We start from the raw sequence: 15,829 nt of genomic DNA, 5'->3' as shown, positions 1-15,829 counted from the left end.
ACTGTGAAAGTTCAAATCTTACAGTCTCCGTATTTTTCTTTCTTTTTTTTTTCCCAGTGCCTCCATCTGTGGAATTAGATGTGAAGTTAATTGAAGGGCTTGTGGTGAAGGCTGGTACCACAGTTAGATTCCCTGCCATCATAAGAGGTGTACCTGTTCCTACTGCAAAATGGGCAACTGATGGGATTGAGATTAAAACAGATGACCACTACACAGTTGAGACTGACAGCTTCTCATCAGTGCTGACCATTAAGAATTGCTTAAGGAAGGATACTGGAGAATATCAACTCACAGTTTCCAATGCAGCGGGTACCAAAACAGTACCTGTCCATCTTACTGTTCTTGATGTGCCCGGTCCACCAACAGGTCCTATTAATATCCTGGATGTTACTCCTGAATACATGACTATCTCATGGCAACCGCCTAAGGATGATGGAGGGAGCCCAGTGATAAATTACATTGTTGAGAAACAAGATACAAGGAAAGGTACCTGGGGTGTCGTCTCTGCAGGCAGCAGTAAGCTGAAGCTGAAGGTCCCACATCTCCAAAAAGGCTGTGAATATGTTTTCAGAGTCAAAGCAGAGAACAAGATGGGTGTCGGTCCTCCCCTTGACTCCGTACCTACTGTTGCTAAACACAAGTTCAATCCTCCATCTCCTCCTGGTAAACCAGTGGTAACTGACATTACTGAGAATGCCGCAACGGTGTCTTGGACCCTGCCAAAATCTGATGGCGGCAGTCCAATAACTGGCTATTATGTAGAACGTCGAGAAATAACTGGCAAATGGGTGAGGGTCAATAAAACACCTATCGCTGACCTGAAGTTCAGGGTAACTGGACTCTATGAGGGAAATACATATGAGTTTAGAGTTTTTGCTGAAAATCTTGCTGGTTTAAGCAATCCATCCCCTAGTTCTGACCCAATCAAAGCTTGCCGGCCCATCAAACCACCAGGGCCACCTATAAATCCTAAGCTGAAAGACAAGACCAAAGAATCGGCTGACTTGGTGTGGACAAAGCCCCTCAGTGATGGTGGCAGCCCCATTCTTGGATATGTAGTAGAATGTCAGAAACCTGGCACAGCACAATGGGATCGGATTAATAAAGATGAACTCATCAGGCAATGTGCCTTCCGGGTACCTGGACTAATTGAAGGAAATGAGTACAGATTCCGCATCAGAGCAGCTAATATTGTGGGTGAAGGAGAGCCAAGAGAGCTCGCAGAATCGGTGATTGCAAAAGACATCCTTCATCCTCCAGAAGTAGAACTTGACGTTACATGCCGTGATGTCATTACCGTCCGGGTGGGTCAAACTATCCGCATTCTTGCTCGAGTCAAAGGCAGACCTGAGCCAGACATAACTTGGACTAAGGAGGGAAAAGTACTGGTCAAAGACAAGCGGCTTGACCTAACTCATGATCTGCCTCGAGTTGAGTTACAAATTAAAGAAGCTGTCAGAGCTGACCATGGCAAGTATATCATCTCTGCTAAGAACAGCAGTGGACATGCCCAAGGGTCAGCCATTGTTAATGTCCTTGACAGACCTGGGCCTTGCCAGAATCTGAAGGTTAGCAATGTAACCAAGGAAAACTGCACAATTTCTTGGGAAAACCCACTAGATAACGGTGGCTCAGAAATTACAAACTTCATAGTGGAATACCGTAAACCAAATCAGAAAGGCTGGTCAATTGTTGCCTCAGATGTCACCAAAAGACTGGTGAAGGCCAACCTGTTAGCCAATAATGAATACTATTTCCGTGTTTGTGCAGAGAATAAAGTAGGTGTTGGGCCAACTATTGAAACAAAGACTCCAATTTTGGCCATCAACCCTATTGACAGGCCAGGTGAGCCTGAAAACCTTCATATTGCAGATAAAGGAAAGACATTTGTCTACCTAAAGTGGCGTCGGCCTGATTATGATGGTGGTAGCCCGAATCTGTCATACCATGTTGAGAGGAGACTGAAGGGCTCTGCAGACTGGGAAAGAGTGCACAAGGGTAGCATTAAGGAAACCCACTACATGGTTGACAAGTGTGTTGAGAACCAGATTTATGAGTTCAGAGTACAAACTAAGAATGAAGGTGGAGAAAGTGATTGGGTAAGGACAGAGGAAGTTGTTGTGAAGGAAGATTTACAGAAGCCAGTACTTGATCTAAAATTAAGTGGGGTGCTAACTGTCAAAGCAGGGGACACCATTAGACTCGAGGCAGGTGTGAGAGGCAAACCATTCCCAGAAGTTGCCTGGACCAAAGACAAAGATGCTACAGATTTAACACGATCACCAAGGGTCAAGATTGATACCAGTGCCGAGTCATCGAAATTCTCTCTTACCAAAGCAAAGCGAAGCGATGGCGGTAAATATGTAGTCACAGCAACTAACCCAGCTGGCAGTTTTGTGGCCTATGCGACTGTCAATGTTTTGGATAAGCCTGGCCCTGTAAGAAACCTGAAAATCACTGATGTGTCCAGTGATAGGTGTACTATCCGCTGGGATCCACCAGAAGATGATGGCGGCTGTGAAATCCAAAATTATATTCTAGAAAAATGTGAGAGCAAGAGAATGGTATGGTCTACCTATTCCGCTAATGTCTTAACACCCAGTGCTACAGTGACTCGTCTCATAGAAGGAAATGAATATATTTTCAGAGTTCGTGCAGAAAACAAAATTGGCACAGGGCCTCCAACAGAAAGTAAACCAGTCATTGCAAAAACCAAATATGATAGACCTGGTCGCCCTGATCCTCCAGAAATCACTAAAGTAAGCAAAGAAGAGATGACCGTGGTTTGGAATGCCCCCGAATATGATGGTGGGAAGTCTATCACAGGATACTATTTAGAGAAAAAAGAAAAGCATGCAGTCCGCTGGGTCCCTGTTAATAAGAGCGCCATCCCTGAGCGACGCTTGAAAGTACAGAATCTCCTCCCGGGGCACGAGTACCAGTTCCGTGTCAAGGCAGAAAATGAAGTTGGCATTGGAGAGCCAAGCTTACCATCAAGACCAGTGGTGGCAAAAGATCCCATAGGTAAGATGGTCCAACATTTTCTGATATTAAACCAATTGTTTTTGAAAGATTTATTGATTTATTTTATGTATTTATGAGTACACTGTATATATCTGACACACCAGAAGAGGGCTCCAGATCCCATTTCAGATGGTTGTGAACCACCATGTGGTTGTTTGAATTGAACTCAGGACTGCTAGAAGAGCAGTCAGTGCTCTTAACCGCTAAGCCTTCTCTCCAACACCATTAAACCAATTCTTAACATCGTGTGTAGAAGTATCTGATAAAAGTTTGTTATATTTTTTGTAAACTGCATTTTAGCTAACGTTTCTCCAAACAGACCTTTTATCATATCACTAAAACATATTCACTGGCATATTCTGATTTTTAGAAAGAAAAACAAAGAAGTCTTGGGAGTTGAGAACCTAGAATGACCTTCTTTGGAGCTCAATTTGAAAATTAACTATAAAATTAGACAACAAAATATCATGAGGCTGGATAGATGACTTAGTGGGTAAAGCACCCATCACGTAAGCTTGAAGCCTAAGTTCAGATCCCCATCACTCATGTACAAAGCCATGTACATATCTATAGCCTCAGCGCTGAGAGGGAGGCAGAGATAGGCAGATTTCTAGAGTTCACTGGCCATCCAGTCTAGCCAAATGGCAGGCAACAGTTTCATTGAGAGATCCTGTACAAAAATAAAGAGCAATATAGAAGGACACTCTGGGTTGACCTCTAGCCTACATGTAATTAATTGCTTGTGCATTTATTTTCATGTAATTTATTTTCAGAACCACCTGGTCCACCAACCAATTTCAAAGTGGTTGATACAACCAAAAATTCCATAACTCTTGCCTGGGGAAAACCAGTCTATGATGGTGGTGCACCGATAATTGGATATGTTGTAGAAATGAGACCCAAAATAGCAGACGCATCACCTGATGAGGGCTGGAAAAGGTGCAACGCTGCGGCTCAACTTATTCGCATGGAATTCACAGTCACCAGCTTGGACGAGAACCAGGAGTATGAGTTCAGGGTGTGTGCCCAGAATCAAGTTGGCATTGGGCGACCTGCAGAACTAAAGGAAGCCGTCAAACCTAAAGAAATTCTAGGTGAGCCTTAGTGGGTTCTGCATTCATCTATGAACTTATCCGCATTCATTCTAATGGGCTCCCTCTTGTCTGAAGAGTCAGCTGATGCCTTTTGTGTCATTTGCAGAGCCTCCAGAGATCGACTTGGATGCCAGCATGAGAAAACTGGTCGTAGTGAGAGCAGGCTGCCCTATTCGACTATTTGCTATAGTGAGAGGACGACCTGCACCCAAAGTCACATGGCGCAAAGTGGGTATTGATAATGTGGTCAGAAAAGGACAAGTCGATTTAGTTGATACTATGGCCTTCCTTGTCATCCCCAACTCTACCCGTGATGACTCTGGAAAATACTCCCTGACCCTTGTGAACCCAGCAGGAGAAAAGGCTGTTTTTGTGAATGTCAAAGTACTAGGTATGCTATCCAAAAACTTTTTTTTTTCCTGCTCCAAAAGCAAATAGGTTAATAGGAATGCTTATGAGACATATGTTCTGTGTCTGTGGATCTTTACAGATACTCCTGGACCTGTGTCTGATTTAAAAGTTTCGGATGTCACTAAAACATCGTGCCACGTGTCCTGGGCACCTCCTGAAAATGATGGTGGGAGCCAAGTGACACATTATATTGTGGAGAAACGTGAGGCAGAAAGAAAAACATGGTCAACAGTTACCCCTGAAGTGAAGAAAACAAGCTTCAATGTAACCAACCTTGTCCCTGGGAATGAGTATTACTTCCGAGTAACCGCTGTCAATGAATATGGCCCTGGTGTCCCAACTGATGTCCCCAAACCTGTGCTTGCATCAGATCCTCTCAGTAAGCAATCTCCTTTCATCCCCCTTTTGATCACATCCCTCTAGTTTAACAAGGTCATGAGATCAGTATGATTATAATCCACCAGAAAGGACTTGATTTGTGAAACCTGAAGCCCCAAGAGCACAGTGAATCTCTCTCTCAGACAAGACTTACATTAGTTTCTTCATCTTATACTTCATTTTCAACATGTCAAACTACACGTCCCATATACTTGGTAGAAAGGTTATACTGAAACTCTTACATACGCATTATGCATTAGCAAAGGGGATTATAAAGGTACCTAATTTTCTAATTCTATTTTTCTTCTAGGTGAGCCAGATCCTCCAAGAAAACTTGAGGTGACAGAAATGACAAAGAGCAGTGCTACACTGGCCTGGTTGCCTCCTTTGCGTGACGGAGGCGCTAAAATCGATGGCTATATCATCAGTTACCGAGAAGAAGACCAACCTGCAGATCGCTGGACTGAGTACTCAGTGGTCAAAGACCTCAGCCTTATTGTCACTGGCCTAAAGGAAGGGAAGAAATATAAATTTAGGGTTGCGGCTAGAAATGCTGTTGGAGTCAGCATGCCAAGAGAAGCCGAAGGCGTCTACGAAGCCAAAGAACAGCTGTGTAAGTTGTTCATTTATTCTCATTTTCTGTAGATGGATGTTTAGCCTGCGTGTATATCTGTCCTCTCATCTGGCTTTTCTGAGTAGTATCTAAACTAAATAACCAGTCTTTATGAATAGTCATTGCTTCCTTTGTACCATGTGATAAAAAGCTGGTTTAGGCAGACATTTCTCCTTGAATGTACACACAGATTAGAAAACTGTCCCTAACCTCATGTGTGCCTATTGCATTTAAGAATTTTTGAAAATATTCATTATAAATTCATGAATCTTTAAGTTGAAACCTTAGTGGGCTACAACCCAAAATCTTAAAAAAAAAAAAAAACAGAATAAAAGAAAAATTACCCACCTAAGGAGTGGCTTTTGTCCTTGCTTTCAGTGCCACCGAAGATCCTCATGCCTGAGCAAATCACTATCAAAGCCGGGAAGAAACTCCGAGTCGAGGCCCATGTGTATGGAAAGCCCAACCCCATCTGTAAATGGAAGAAAGGAGACGATGAAGTTGTTACATCCAGCCACCTGGCCGTCCACAAGGCAGACAGTTCCTCAGTTCTGATCATAAAGGACGTCACTAGAAAAGACAGTGGTTACTATAGTCTCACAGCAGAGAATAGCTCTGGGTCAGACACTCAGAAAATCAAAGTTACAGTTATGGGTAAGTTAAACATGAGACAAGTAGCCATTAAAATATGGAGATCAGAACGGTTGCTTGCTTTTTTTTTTTTTAACTATTAAATCTCTGTTCTTACATTTCTTTCCTCTTGATTTATGCAGATGCTCCTGGGCCCCCTCAGCCTCCATTTGACATTTCTGAAATAGATGCTGATGCTTGTTCCCTGTCTTGGCACATCCCTCTGGAGGATGGAGGCAGTAACATCACCAATTACATAGTTGAGAAATGTGATGTAAGCCGTGGAGATTGGGTCACAGCTCTAGCTTCAGTCACCAAGACTTCCTGCAGGGTTGGAAAGCTGATCCCAGGCCAAGAGTATATCTTCCGGGTCCGAGCTGAAAACAGATTTGGCATTTCTGAGCCTCTCACATCTCCAAAGATGCTTGCTAAGTACCCATTTGGTAAGAGTTTTATTCTGTGTATAAGATATATATATTTGCACATGTGTAAGTGTTTGTGTGTATACATGAATACATATATATGAATATATACATATATTCTTGGAGGCAGAAACTGACATTTCCCTGTCTTCATCTCTAGATGTTCCTAGTGAGCCAAAGAATGCACGGGTCACTAAAGTCAACAAAGACTGCATATTTGTCGCATGGGACAGACCAGACAGTGATGGAGGAAGCCCCATCACTGGTTACCTGATTGAACGAAAAGAAAGAAACAGTTTGCTCTGGGTGAAAGCTAATGACACTGTTGTCCGATCAACTGAGTATCCTTGTGCTGGCCTTGTAGAAGGTCTAGAATATTCATTCAGAATCTATGCCCTAAACAAAGCTGGATCCAGTCCACCTAGCAAACCAACAGAGTATGTTACTGCAAGGATGCCAGTGGGTAAGTAATCGCTGTTTGGGATCAGAGAGGTACATTTAAATCTTGCTTCTGAAAGTTAGCACTTCCATCCTAGAAGAGGACCTACCTCTTACAATGAAAATATACTGTCTGTCTTTCCTGTAAATGTATAGCAAGCACTCAAAAATAGATAATGGGGTGGATGGTTGGCATGAGATAGTTGTTATCTTGTTGGACATCACAGGGGTGATGCCATGTGGTGTTTGAACTTCTAGTTAAGATCAACATTGAGAATATTTATTTTGGCTCTAGATCCACCAGGGAAACCCGAAGTTGTTGATGTCACCAAGAACAGCGCATCCCTTATCTGGGCCCGCCCAAAGCACGATGGAGGCAGCAAAATTATTGGTTACTTTGTAGAAGCTTGCAAACTTCCTGGTGATAAATGGGTTCGGTGCAATACCACACCTCACCAGATTCCCCAGGAAGAGTACACAGCTACTGGGTTAGAAGAGAATGCTCAGTATCAGTTCAGAGCGATTGCCAAGACTGCTGTGAACATTAGCCAGCCTTCTGAGCCTTCCGACCCAGTGACAATTCTTGCAGAAAATGGTAAGATTCTATTGTATATTAGAGCACCCATGAGGGTCATGTCTCCTAACCACCCCCCCAAACAAACAAACAAAACACTAAACCCATACTTGTGGGAAAGACAAAGAATAAATGATAGGGCATTTAGTTTGCAAACCAAATTTACACAGCACTAAAAATTATACTTAGGAAGAACCTTAATAAGCAAAACAAGAAAGCAGTTACAAGACTGAGGACGGAAAGATTTTAATGATGCATATTCACATGAAGATGACAAAGAAATATTACAATGATAGTGCTGAAACCTAGTCTTGGGATTCCTATTTGCAGCACTGTCAAGCTTTTATATAAATATATTTAACTTTCACGGTGTATATGTAGCTTAAAGATAAGTGGCTGAGGGAACGGAAAGGGGATAAGAAAGAGAGAATGTCAAAGTTTCGGTCTGACAGGAAGAATCATTTGTGGTGATCTACTCCCCTGAATGGTGTCATAATTTATAATGTATTATAAATCTCAAGGATACTAAAACAGTAGATATCAGTTATTTTCCTCACACCTATAAAAACACTGACAGAATAGGTGAGGTCACTGTTGTATGAGTTTGCTTCATTGAATCATTCCACAATGCATACTTATGCCAAAATACCCATTTTGTACCCATATATGTAAATAATAATTAAATAAAAATAAGTATGGAGGACTAGGGGTATAGTTGCCTGATACAGTACTTGCCTAGCATTTATGAAGACCTGGGTTCAATCCCAAGTATTAAAAGTTCATAATTAATAACAATATAAAATCTCACTCATGAAACAAATATGAAATTATCACAATAATCAGTGATAACTGCATAATACAGTTCTGCATACATTAATACCTTCAATCTTCTTTCTCTCCAGTTCCTCCAAGGATAGAACTCAGTGTCGAGATGAAGTCTTTGCTTACCGTGAAAGCTGGGACTAATGTCTGCTTGGACGCTACTGTCTTTGGTAAACCGATGCCAACAGTGTCTTGGAAGAAAGACGGCACACCGATAAAACAAGCCGAAGGCATAAAGATGGCAATGAAGCGGAACTTGTGTACCTTGGAGCTGTTCAGTGTGAACCGGAAAGACTCAGGAGACTATACCATTACTGCCGAAAATTCCAGTGGTTCCAAATCAGCTACCATTAAGCTTAAAGTACTAGGTAATTAAAGCACTTGGTTACACCCCCATGCTTCACTTAGCCTGAAGAGCTGTGAATAAGTTTATAAGCTGTACATGGCAATGAACTTCTATAAGCCCAGTATGGGAGGAGGCAGGAGGATCAGGAGTTCAAGATCATACTCCAATACTTAAGAGTTGGAAGCCAGCCTGTTCTACATGATGCCCTGTCTCAAGCACAGCAACAATAAACAAAGTATTTCCTAAGAATAAAGTTAATAGTATTACATAATAGTGGTTTTGATTTCTAAAGAGTATTAGTGACTACATAGTCCAGCTACATAGGATTCTGAGAAGTGAAGTGACTTCTAGGATCACACAGGAGTTGATGACAATATTGAGTGTAGCCTACTCCTCTATGCCTCTACTCTCTAGCCCTCTTCTCTATTTTCATTCCCCTTTTTAGTAAAGTACTCCCCTCTTCTGCACTCTTTCAGATAAACCAGGTCCTCCAGCATCTGTGAAAATCAACAAGATGTATGCAGATCGTGCAATGTTGTCCTGGGAACCTCCTCTCGAGGATGGAGGCTCAGAAATCACCAACTACATCGTTGACAAGCGTGAAACAAGCAGGCCCAACTGGGCTCAGGTCTCTGCTACTGTGCCCATCACCAGCTGCACTGTGGAAAAACTGATAGAAGGCCATGAATACCAGTTCCGTATCTGTGCCGAAAACAAATACGGAGTTGGCGATCCCATCCTCACCGAGCCAGCAATTGCCAAAAACCCATATGGTAAGTAAGATCATTGTCCAGGAGTTGGTCCTTTACTTTTGAAATACTGTCTTTTCACTTAGGACATCAACTTGTCATTCCATCCCTGCAGACCCGCCTGGACGCTGTGACCCTCCCGTCATTAGCAACATCACTAAAGACCACATGACGGTCAGCTGGAAAGCCCCAGCTGATGATGGTGGCTCACCTATCACTGGATACTTGGTTGAGAAGCGGGAAACTCAGGCAGTTAACTGGACTAAAGTCAACAGAAAACCTGTTATAGAAAGGACATTAAAAGCAACAGGTCTCCAGGAAGGCACTGAGTATGAATTCCGAGTTACCGCTATTAATAAAGCTGGACCCGGCAAACCCAGTGATGCCTCCAAAGCCGTGTATGCTCAAGACCCATTGTGTAAGTGTACTTGAGAGAATCCCGTACTCTGGATTCAACATTAAACAGACACAAAGGAAGTTTTCACTAATCCTCTCTGTTGTCGTTTATCCTCAGATCCTCCTGGCCCACCAGCTTTCCCTAAAGTCTATGATACCACCCGTAGTTCTGTGAGTCTATCATGGGGCAAGCCGGCCTATGATGGTGGCAGCCCTATCATTGGTTATCTTGTGGAAGTAAAGCGAGCTGATTCTGATCACTGGGTGAGGTGCAATTTACCAGAGAAGCTACAGAAAACCCGCTTCGAGGTGACTGGCCTGATGGAAAATATTGAATATCAATTCCGAGTGTACGCCGTTAATAAGATCGGGTACAGCGACCCCAGTGACGTGCCAGATAAACACTGTCCCAAGGACATCCTAAGTAAGTACCACCAAAAAACAAAAATGAGACATTCTCTCCATCACATCCTAAGGGAGAGTTCTAATCAACTCCTATGCACACATATCTACAAGCTCCAGGAGTTCAGGTTGGGAAGAGTAGGTAGTACTTGACGTTTTTTAGCAGGCCAACTGGAATGAAGGTCATAGGTGGTTTTCAAAGGAATATGGAATTTTATTCTGATAATAAAGAGGGTTCTTTTAAAGTTATGACCTATTTATATTCTTTTCATTTGTTATTTACTCATCCAACAAACCCTTCCATAAGCACGCAACTGGCAGGCTCTCAGAAGTTCTTTTATTTCTTCTACTTATTTCATCTCCATAACTCCTTCCCACCTTTAAAATTTTTCCTAGCAGAATATTTTATCTATTACATACTTTTCTTCCTACAGTTACATAACAAATGGAGTGAAGTATATGCAGGATGCCTTCAGTGAATGTCAAAAAGAAAAAAAATCAAGGCTGTAGGAAGCATTCTTTCAACAGAGCCTTAGACATGCAAAGTTCATGGGAAGAGGGCTCCTGGTCCTCTAAGGAATATTTGGCTATGTCCAAAGTTCATTGAAAAATGAAAATATCTTGGGAGCTAGATAGCTAGTCCAATGGTTCAGAGAACATTGGGTCCCAGTACTTCAAGTGATTTACAAGTGCCTGTGACTTCACCTCCAGAATCCAATGCCCATTTCTAGCTTCCATGGACTCTGTACTCACATACGCAAACATACACAGAAGCACATATCAAAAAATAAAACTAAAGAAAAATGAAAGCTCAAGAGAGTATTGAATGATTAAGGGTGTTTTTAAAAAAACAAGAAGTCAGTTTTACAAAGGAAGTGCATTTACAAATGATAAGGGCAGTCTTTAGAAATATATGTGATACTTTCTAGACAATAGAATTAAAGGGCAACATGCTTAGCCAATAAGTTTGAACTTTAACCTTGCTGATATAACCTGTGCCCCTAAAAAGTATCACAACTGCTTGTAATAGCCATTCAGGTGGCCTTATTTATACCTCGCCTTGAGGGACTAATTGAAGGTCAACCCAGACACTCTGGAAAATAAAACTCTTGCTTTTGCATTGAAAAAAGAAAGAAGAAAGAAAGAAAGAAAGAAAGAAAGAAAGAAAGAAAGAAAGAAAGAAAGAAAGAAAGAAAGAAAGAAAGAAAGAAAGAGAGAGAGAGAGAGAGAGAGAGAGAGAGAGAGAGAGAGAGAAAGAGAGAGAGAGAAAGAAAGACATGAGATGCTTACATTTTTATGACTTTAACTTTTTTCTCCCCCAAATTAAATAGTTCCACCTGAGGGAGAACTTGATGCTGAACTAAGGAAAACACTTATTTTACGGGCTGGAGTTACAATGAGGCTCTACGTGCCAGTAAAAGGACGGCCACCTCCAAAGATTACTTGGTCTAAACCGAACGTTAATCTAAGAGAAAGGATTGGCCTGGACATAAAGTCGACAGATTTTGACACCTTCTTGCGCTGTGAAAATGTGAATAAATATGATGCAGGAAAGTACATCTTAACCTTGGAGAACAGCTGTGGTAAAAAAGAGTACACTATTGTAGTGAAAGTGCTCGGTAAGTTGATTGAACAATCGTGTGTGTTTGAAACCATAGCTGTGTGTTTGTAACCAGACTTTAATACGTTCATGTTCATTTCTCATTTAACCTCTACTTCAGACACTCCTGGACCACCTGTCAATGTAACTGTTAAGGAAATATCCAAGGACTCTGCATATATTACCTGGGATCCTCCCATTATTGATGGTGGGAGCCCCATCATAAACTATGTGGTTGAAAAACGGGATGCAGAGAGGAAGTCCTGGTCGACAGTGACAACAGAATGCTCAAAAACGAGCTTCAGAGTCTCTAACTTGGAGGAGGGGAAATCCTACTTCTTCAGAGTGTTTGCCGAAAATGAGTATGGCATCGGGGATCCGGGTGAGACACGTGATGCTGTCAAAGCTTCTGGTAAGCAACAAACTAAGACCCATTACATTGAACTACAGCCCTCCTTGGTTCCCTGGGGCTTAGACTCATCTCTTCTCCTCTTTTAGAAACCCCTGGACCTGTGGTCGACCTGAAAGCGCTGGCTGTAACGAAGTCATCTTGTACCATTGGCTGGAAAAAGCCTCGCAGTGATGGCGGAAGCAGAATCACTGGCTATGTGGTGGATTTCCTGACAGAAGAAAATAAGTGGCAGCGGGTCATGAAATCATTGAGCCTACAGTACTCCACCAAAGATCTGAAGGAGGGGAAGGAGTATACCTTCAGAGTGAGTGCAGAGAACGAAAATGGAGAAGGAACCCCAAGTGAAATCATGGTTGTGGCCAAGGATGATGTTGGTAAGCATCAACCTAAACATCCTTACTTCCTCCTGCTTGTCATCAGGACTGTCTACCAGAACCCCAACACACTGGTGTACCAAACATATATTTTAAAACTATAGTGATCTGAGGTGAATTTCTAATCTCAATAATTTCAATACAAATAATTTTACTCCACTCTTTTATTTTTTTAATAGTGGCTCCTGACCTTGACTTAAAGGATTTACCTGATTTGTGCTACTTGGCAAAAGAAAACAGCAACTTCCGTCTCAAGATCCCCATAAAAGGCAAACCAGCACCATCAGTTTCTTGGAAGAAAGGGGAAGATCCTCTAGCAACAGACACAAGAGTCAGTGTCGAAACAACTGCAGTTAATACAACCCTTGTAGTATATGACTGCCAAAAATCCGATGCTGGAAAATACACAATCACACTCAAGAATGTTGCTGGTACCAAGGAAGGAACTCTCTCTATAAAGGTTGTTGGCAAGCCTGGCATCCCCACCGGACCAATCAAATTTGATGAAGTCACAGCAGAAGCCATGACCTTGAAGTGGGGTCCTCCAAAGGATGATGGAGGTTCTGAAATTACCAACTATGTACTAGAGAAGAGAGACTCTGTGAATAACAAGTGGGTGACATGTGCTTCGGCTGTCCAGAAAACCACCTTTAGAGTGACCAGACTTCATGAGGGCGTAGAATACACCTTCAGGGTCAGTGCTGAAAATAAATATGGTGTAGGAGAAGGCCTAAAGTCAGAACCAATTGTTGCCAAGCATCCATTTGGTAAGTGTGTGTGTGTGTGTGTGTGTGTGTGTGTGTATCAAAAGATGGCTTTGAGGAGGCTATTTCTTATAAATCTTATATTATCTACCTTTCTCTAGATGTGCCTGATGCTCCCCCACCTCCCAATATTGTGGATGTCAGACATGATTCAGTATCTCTAACGTGGACTGACCCCAAAAAGACTGGTGGATCACCAATTACAGGTATTGAATTTACTCTTATCCTCTGAGTTTTATATCTGTGTTTCTTAGAAATATTTTGTTTATACATATACACAATTAATATTTAATTTTATTTTAAAACAATATAATAATTCATAAAGTAATTTTAAAGCAAATATCTACTGTTTTTCCGAAAGAAACAGTAATATTTATGTATACTGCAAGAGAGAAAGTGGCAACCACACCCAGAAAATAAAAATTTAGATAACAAGCAAAAGTTATCTTTTCAATATATCTGTAAATAACTAACTTGGGTAAAAGTGTATATACATATATATGTATATATATATATATATATATATATATATGTATGTATGTATGTATCTTATATTTGTATAATATTAATAATAATATATATGTATATATAACATGTAATATATATATAAATATATATTTTAAACTAGTCTGTGTAATCTCTATCTGAATTGATATGTCCCTGGTCATTTGTAGGGTATCATATTGAATTCAAGGAAAGAAACAGCCTTCTGTGGAAGAGAGCTAACAAGACCCCAATAAGGATGAAAGATTTCAAAGTGACAGGATTAACTGAAGGTCTGGAATATGAATTCCGAGTTATGGCCATCAATCTAGCAGGAGTGGGCAAGCCGAGCCTGCCGTCAGAGCCTGTTGTGGCACTCGATCCCATCGGTAAGTCCTTAATAAAGCCAAGCCTGAAGGACTGTGCTGCCTGAAGCAAGCATTGGTGGTTTATTTGATGGATTTTATTTTCTGTTTTAGATCCTCCTGGAAAACCTGAGGTTATTAGTGTAACAAGGAATTCAGTGACTCTCATCTGGACAGAACCCAAATATGATGGTGGCCATAAATTAACAGGGTATATAGTGGAGAAGCGGGATCTACCCTCTAAGTCTTGGATGAAAGCCAACCATGTTAATGTCCCAGACTGCGCCTTTACTGTAACTGATCTTGTGGAAGGTGGAAAATATGAATTCAGAATCAGAGCAAAGAATACAGCAGGTGCTATCAGTGCTCCATCAGAGAGCACAGGAACCATTATTTGCAAGGATGAATACGGTAAGTGAAGCTTACATTTCTTACAAATCAAAAAGCAGAAAATTAAAAAGCAGAAAATTAAACCTCCTTCATTTTCTGATGAATTTATTTTTTTTCTTTTGCAGAGGCACCAACCATTGTTCTTGATCCCACCATTAAAGATGGGCTAACAGTCAAGGCAGGGGATAACATTGTTTTAAGTGCCATTAGCATTCTTGGCAAACCACTTCCAAAGTCAAGCTGGTCCAAGGCAGGAAAAGATATCAGACCATCAGACATAGCTCAAATAACTTCAACCCCGACATCTTCTATGCTGACAGTTAAGTATGCCACAAGAAAGGATGCTGGGGAATACACCATCACTGCTACCAATCCTTTTGGCACAAAGGAAGAACATGTAAAGGTATCGGTCCTCGATGTACCTGGTCCCCCAGGTCCCATTGAAATCAGTAATGTTTCTGCTGAAAAAGCAACACTTACTTGGACACCACCCTTAGAAGATGGAGGCTCACCAATTAAAGCTTATGTTCTTGAGAAGAGAGAAACAAGTCGGCTTTTGTGGACAGTGGTTTCTGAAGATATTCAGGCTTGCAGGCATGTGGTAACCAAACTCATCCAAGGAAATGAATACCTCTTCCGTGTGTCAGCAGTAAACCACTACGGCAAAGGAGAACCCGTTCAGTCTGAGCCTGTCAAGATGGTGGACAGATTTGGTATGTAGAGCATATGGCAGATGTGGTAGCAATAACCATGAAAACATTCACAGGACAGGTCAGTAAATGGGGAACTTACCACAAATCTGCTGCTTTGTAGGTCCTCCTGGCCCTCCTGGAAAACCAGAGATCTCAAACGTCACCAAGAACACTGCCACTGTCAGCTGGAAGAGGCCAACTGATGATGGCGGCAGCGAGATCACAGGATATCATGTGGAAAGGAGAGAAAAGAAAGGCCTGCGGTGGGTGAGAGCAACCAAAACACCAGTCTCCGATCTCAGGTGCAAAGTAACTGGACTGCAAGAAGGAAATACCTATGAATTCCGTGTTAGTGCAGAAAACAGAGCAGGAATCGGTCCACCCAGTGACGCCTCGAACCCTGTTCTGATGAAAGATGTTGCATGTGAGTACCAGTGATCTCCAACGCTG

General features: G+C 41.8%; 1 protein-coding gene across 5 annotated transcripts in view; it reads left to right on the top strand.

The window, feature by feature from the left end:
* Ttn (titin) overlaps nucleotides 1-15,829 on the top strand; it is a 269,529-nt gene that overhangs the window by 204,151 nt on the left and 49,549 nt on the right. For all 5 annotated transcript variants that reach the window (XM_052182769.1, XM_052182768.1, XM_052182766.1 and 2 more), the window contains 22 exons: nucleotides 58-3,024; nucleotides 3,798-4,118; nucleotides 4,225-4,509; nucleotides 4,609-4,908; nucleotides 5,218-5,520; nucleotides 5,899-6,174; nucleotides 6,294-6,593; nucleotides 6,733-7,035; nucleotides 7,306-7,605; nucleotides 8,487-8,774; nucleotides 9,229-9,525; nucleotides 9,617-9,919; nucleotides 10,016-10,321; nucleotides 11,631-11,918; nucleotides 12,021-12,311; nucleotides 12,398-12,685; nucleotides 12,865-13,452; nucleotides 13,551-13,655; nucleotides 14,124-14,321; nucleotides 14,412-14,708; nucleotides 14,813-15,400; nucleotides 15,501-15,803. In XM_052182769.1, the coding sequence (XP_052038729.1) occupies nucleotides 58-3,024; nucleotides 3,798-4,118; nucleotides 4,225-4,509; nucleotides 4,609-4,908; nucleotides 5,218-5,520; nucleotides 5,899-6,174; nucleotides 6,294-6,593; nucleotides 6,733-7,035; nucleotides 7,306-7,605; nucleotides 8,487-8,774; nucleotides 9,229-9,525; nucleotides 9,617-9,919; nucleotides 10,016-10,321; nucleotides 11,631-11,918; nucleotides 12,021-12,311; nucleotides 12,398-12,685; nucleotides 12,865-13,452; nucleotides 13,551-13,655; nucleotides 14,124-14,321; nucleotides 14,412-14,708; nucleotides 14,813-15,400; nucleotides 15,501-15,803 (9,495 nt within the window). The remainder of the gene's footprint in view (nucleotides 1-57; nucleotides 3,025-3,797; nucleotides 4,119-4,224; nucleotides 4,510-4,608; nucleotides 4,909-5,217; nucleotides 5,521-5,898; nucleotides 6,175-6,293; nucleotides 6,594-6,732; nucleotides 7,036-7,305; nucleotides 7,606-8,486; nucleotides 8,775-9,228; nucleotides 9,526-9,616; nucleotides 9,920-10,015; nucleotides 10,322-11,630; nucleotides 11,919-12,020; nucleotides 12,312-12,397; nucleotides 12,686-12,864; nucleotides 13,453-13,550; nucleotides 13,656-14,123; nucleotides 14,322-14,411; nucleotides 14,709-14,812; nucleotides 15,401-15,500; nucleotides 15,804-15,829) is intronic.

Source organism: Apodemus sylvaticus, chromosome 5, assembly GCF_947179515.1.
Source record: "Apodemus sylvaticus chromosome 5, mApoSyl1.1, whole genome shotgun sequence".
NCBI lineage: Eukaryota > Metazoa > Chordata > Mammalia > Rodentia > Muridae > Apodemus > Apodemus sylvaticus.
The sequence above is the reverse complement of the archived record's forward strand: the minus strand, read 5'-3'. Positions and strand labels throughout refer to the sequence as shown.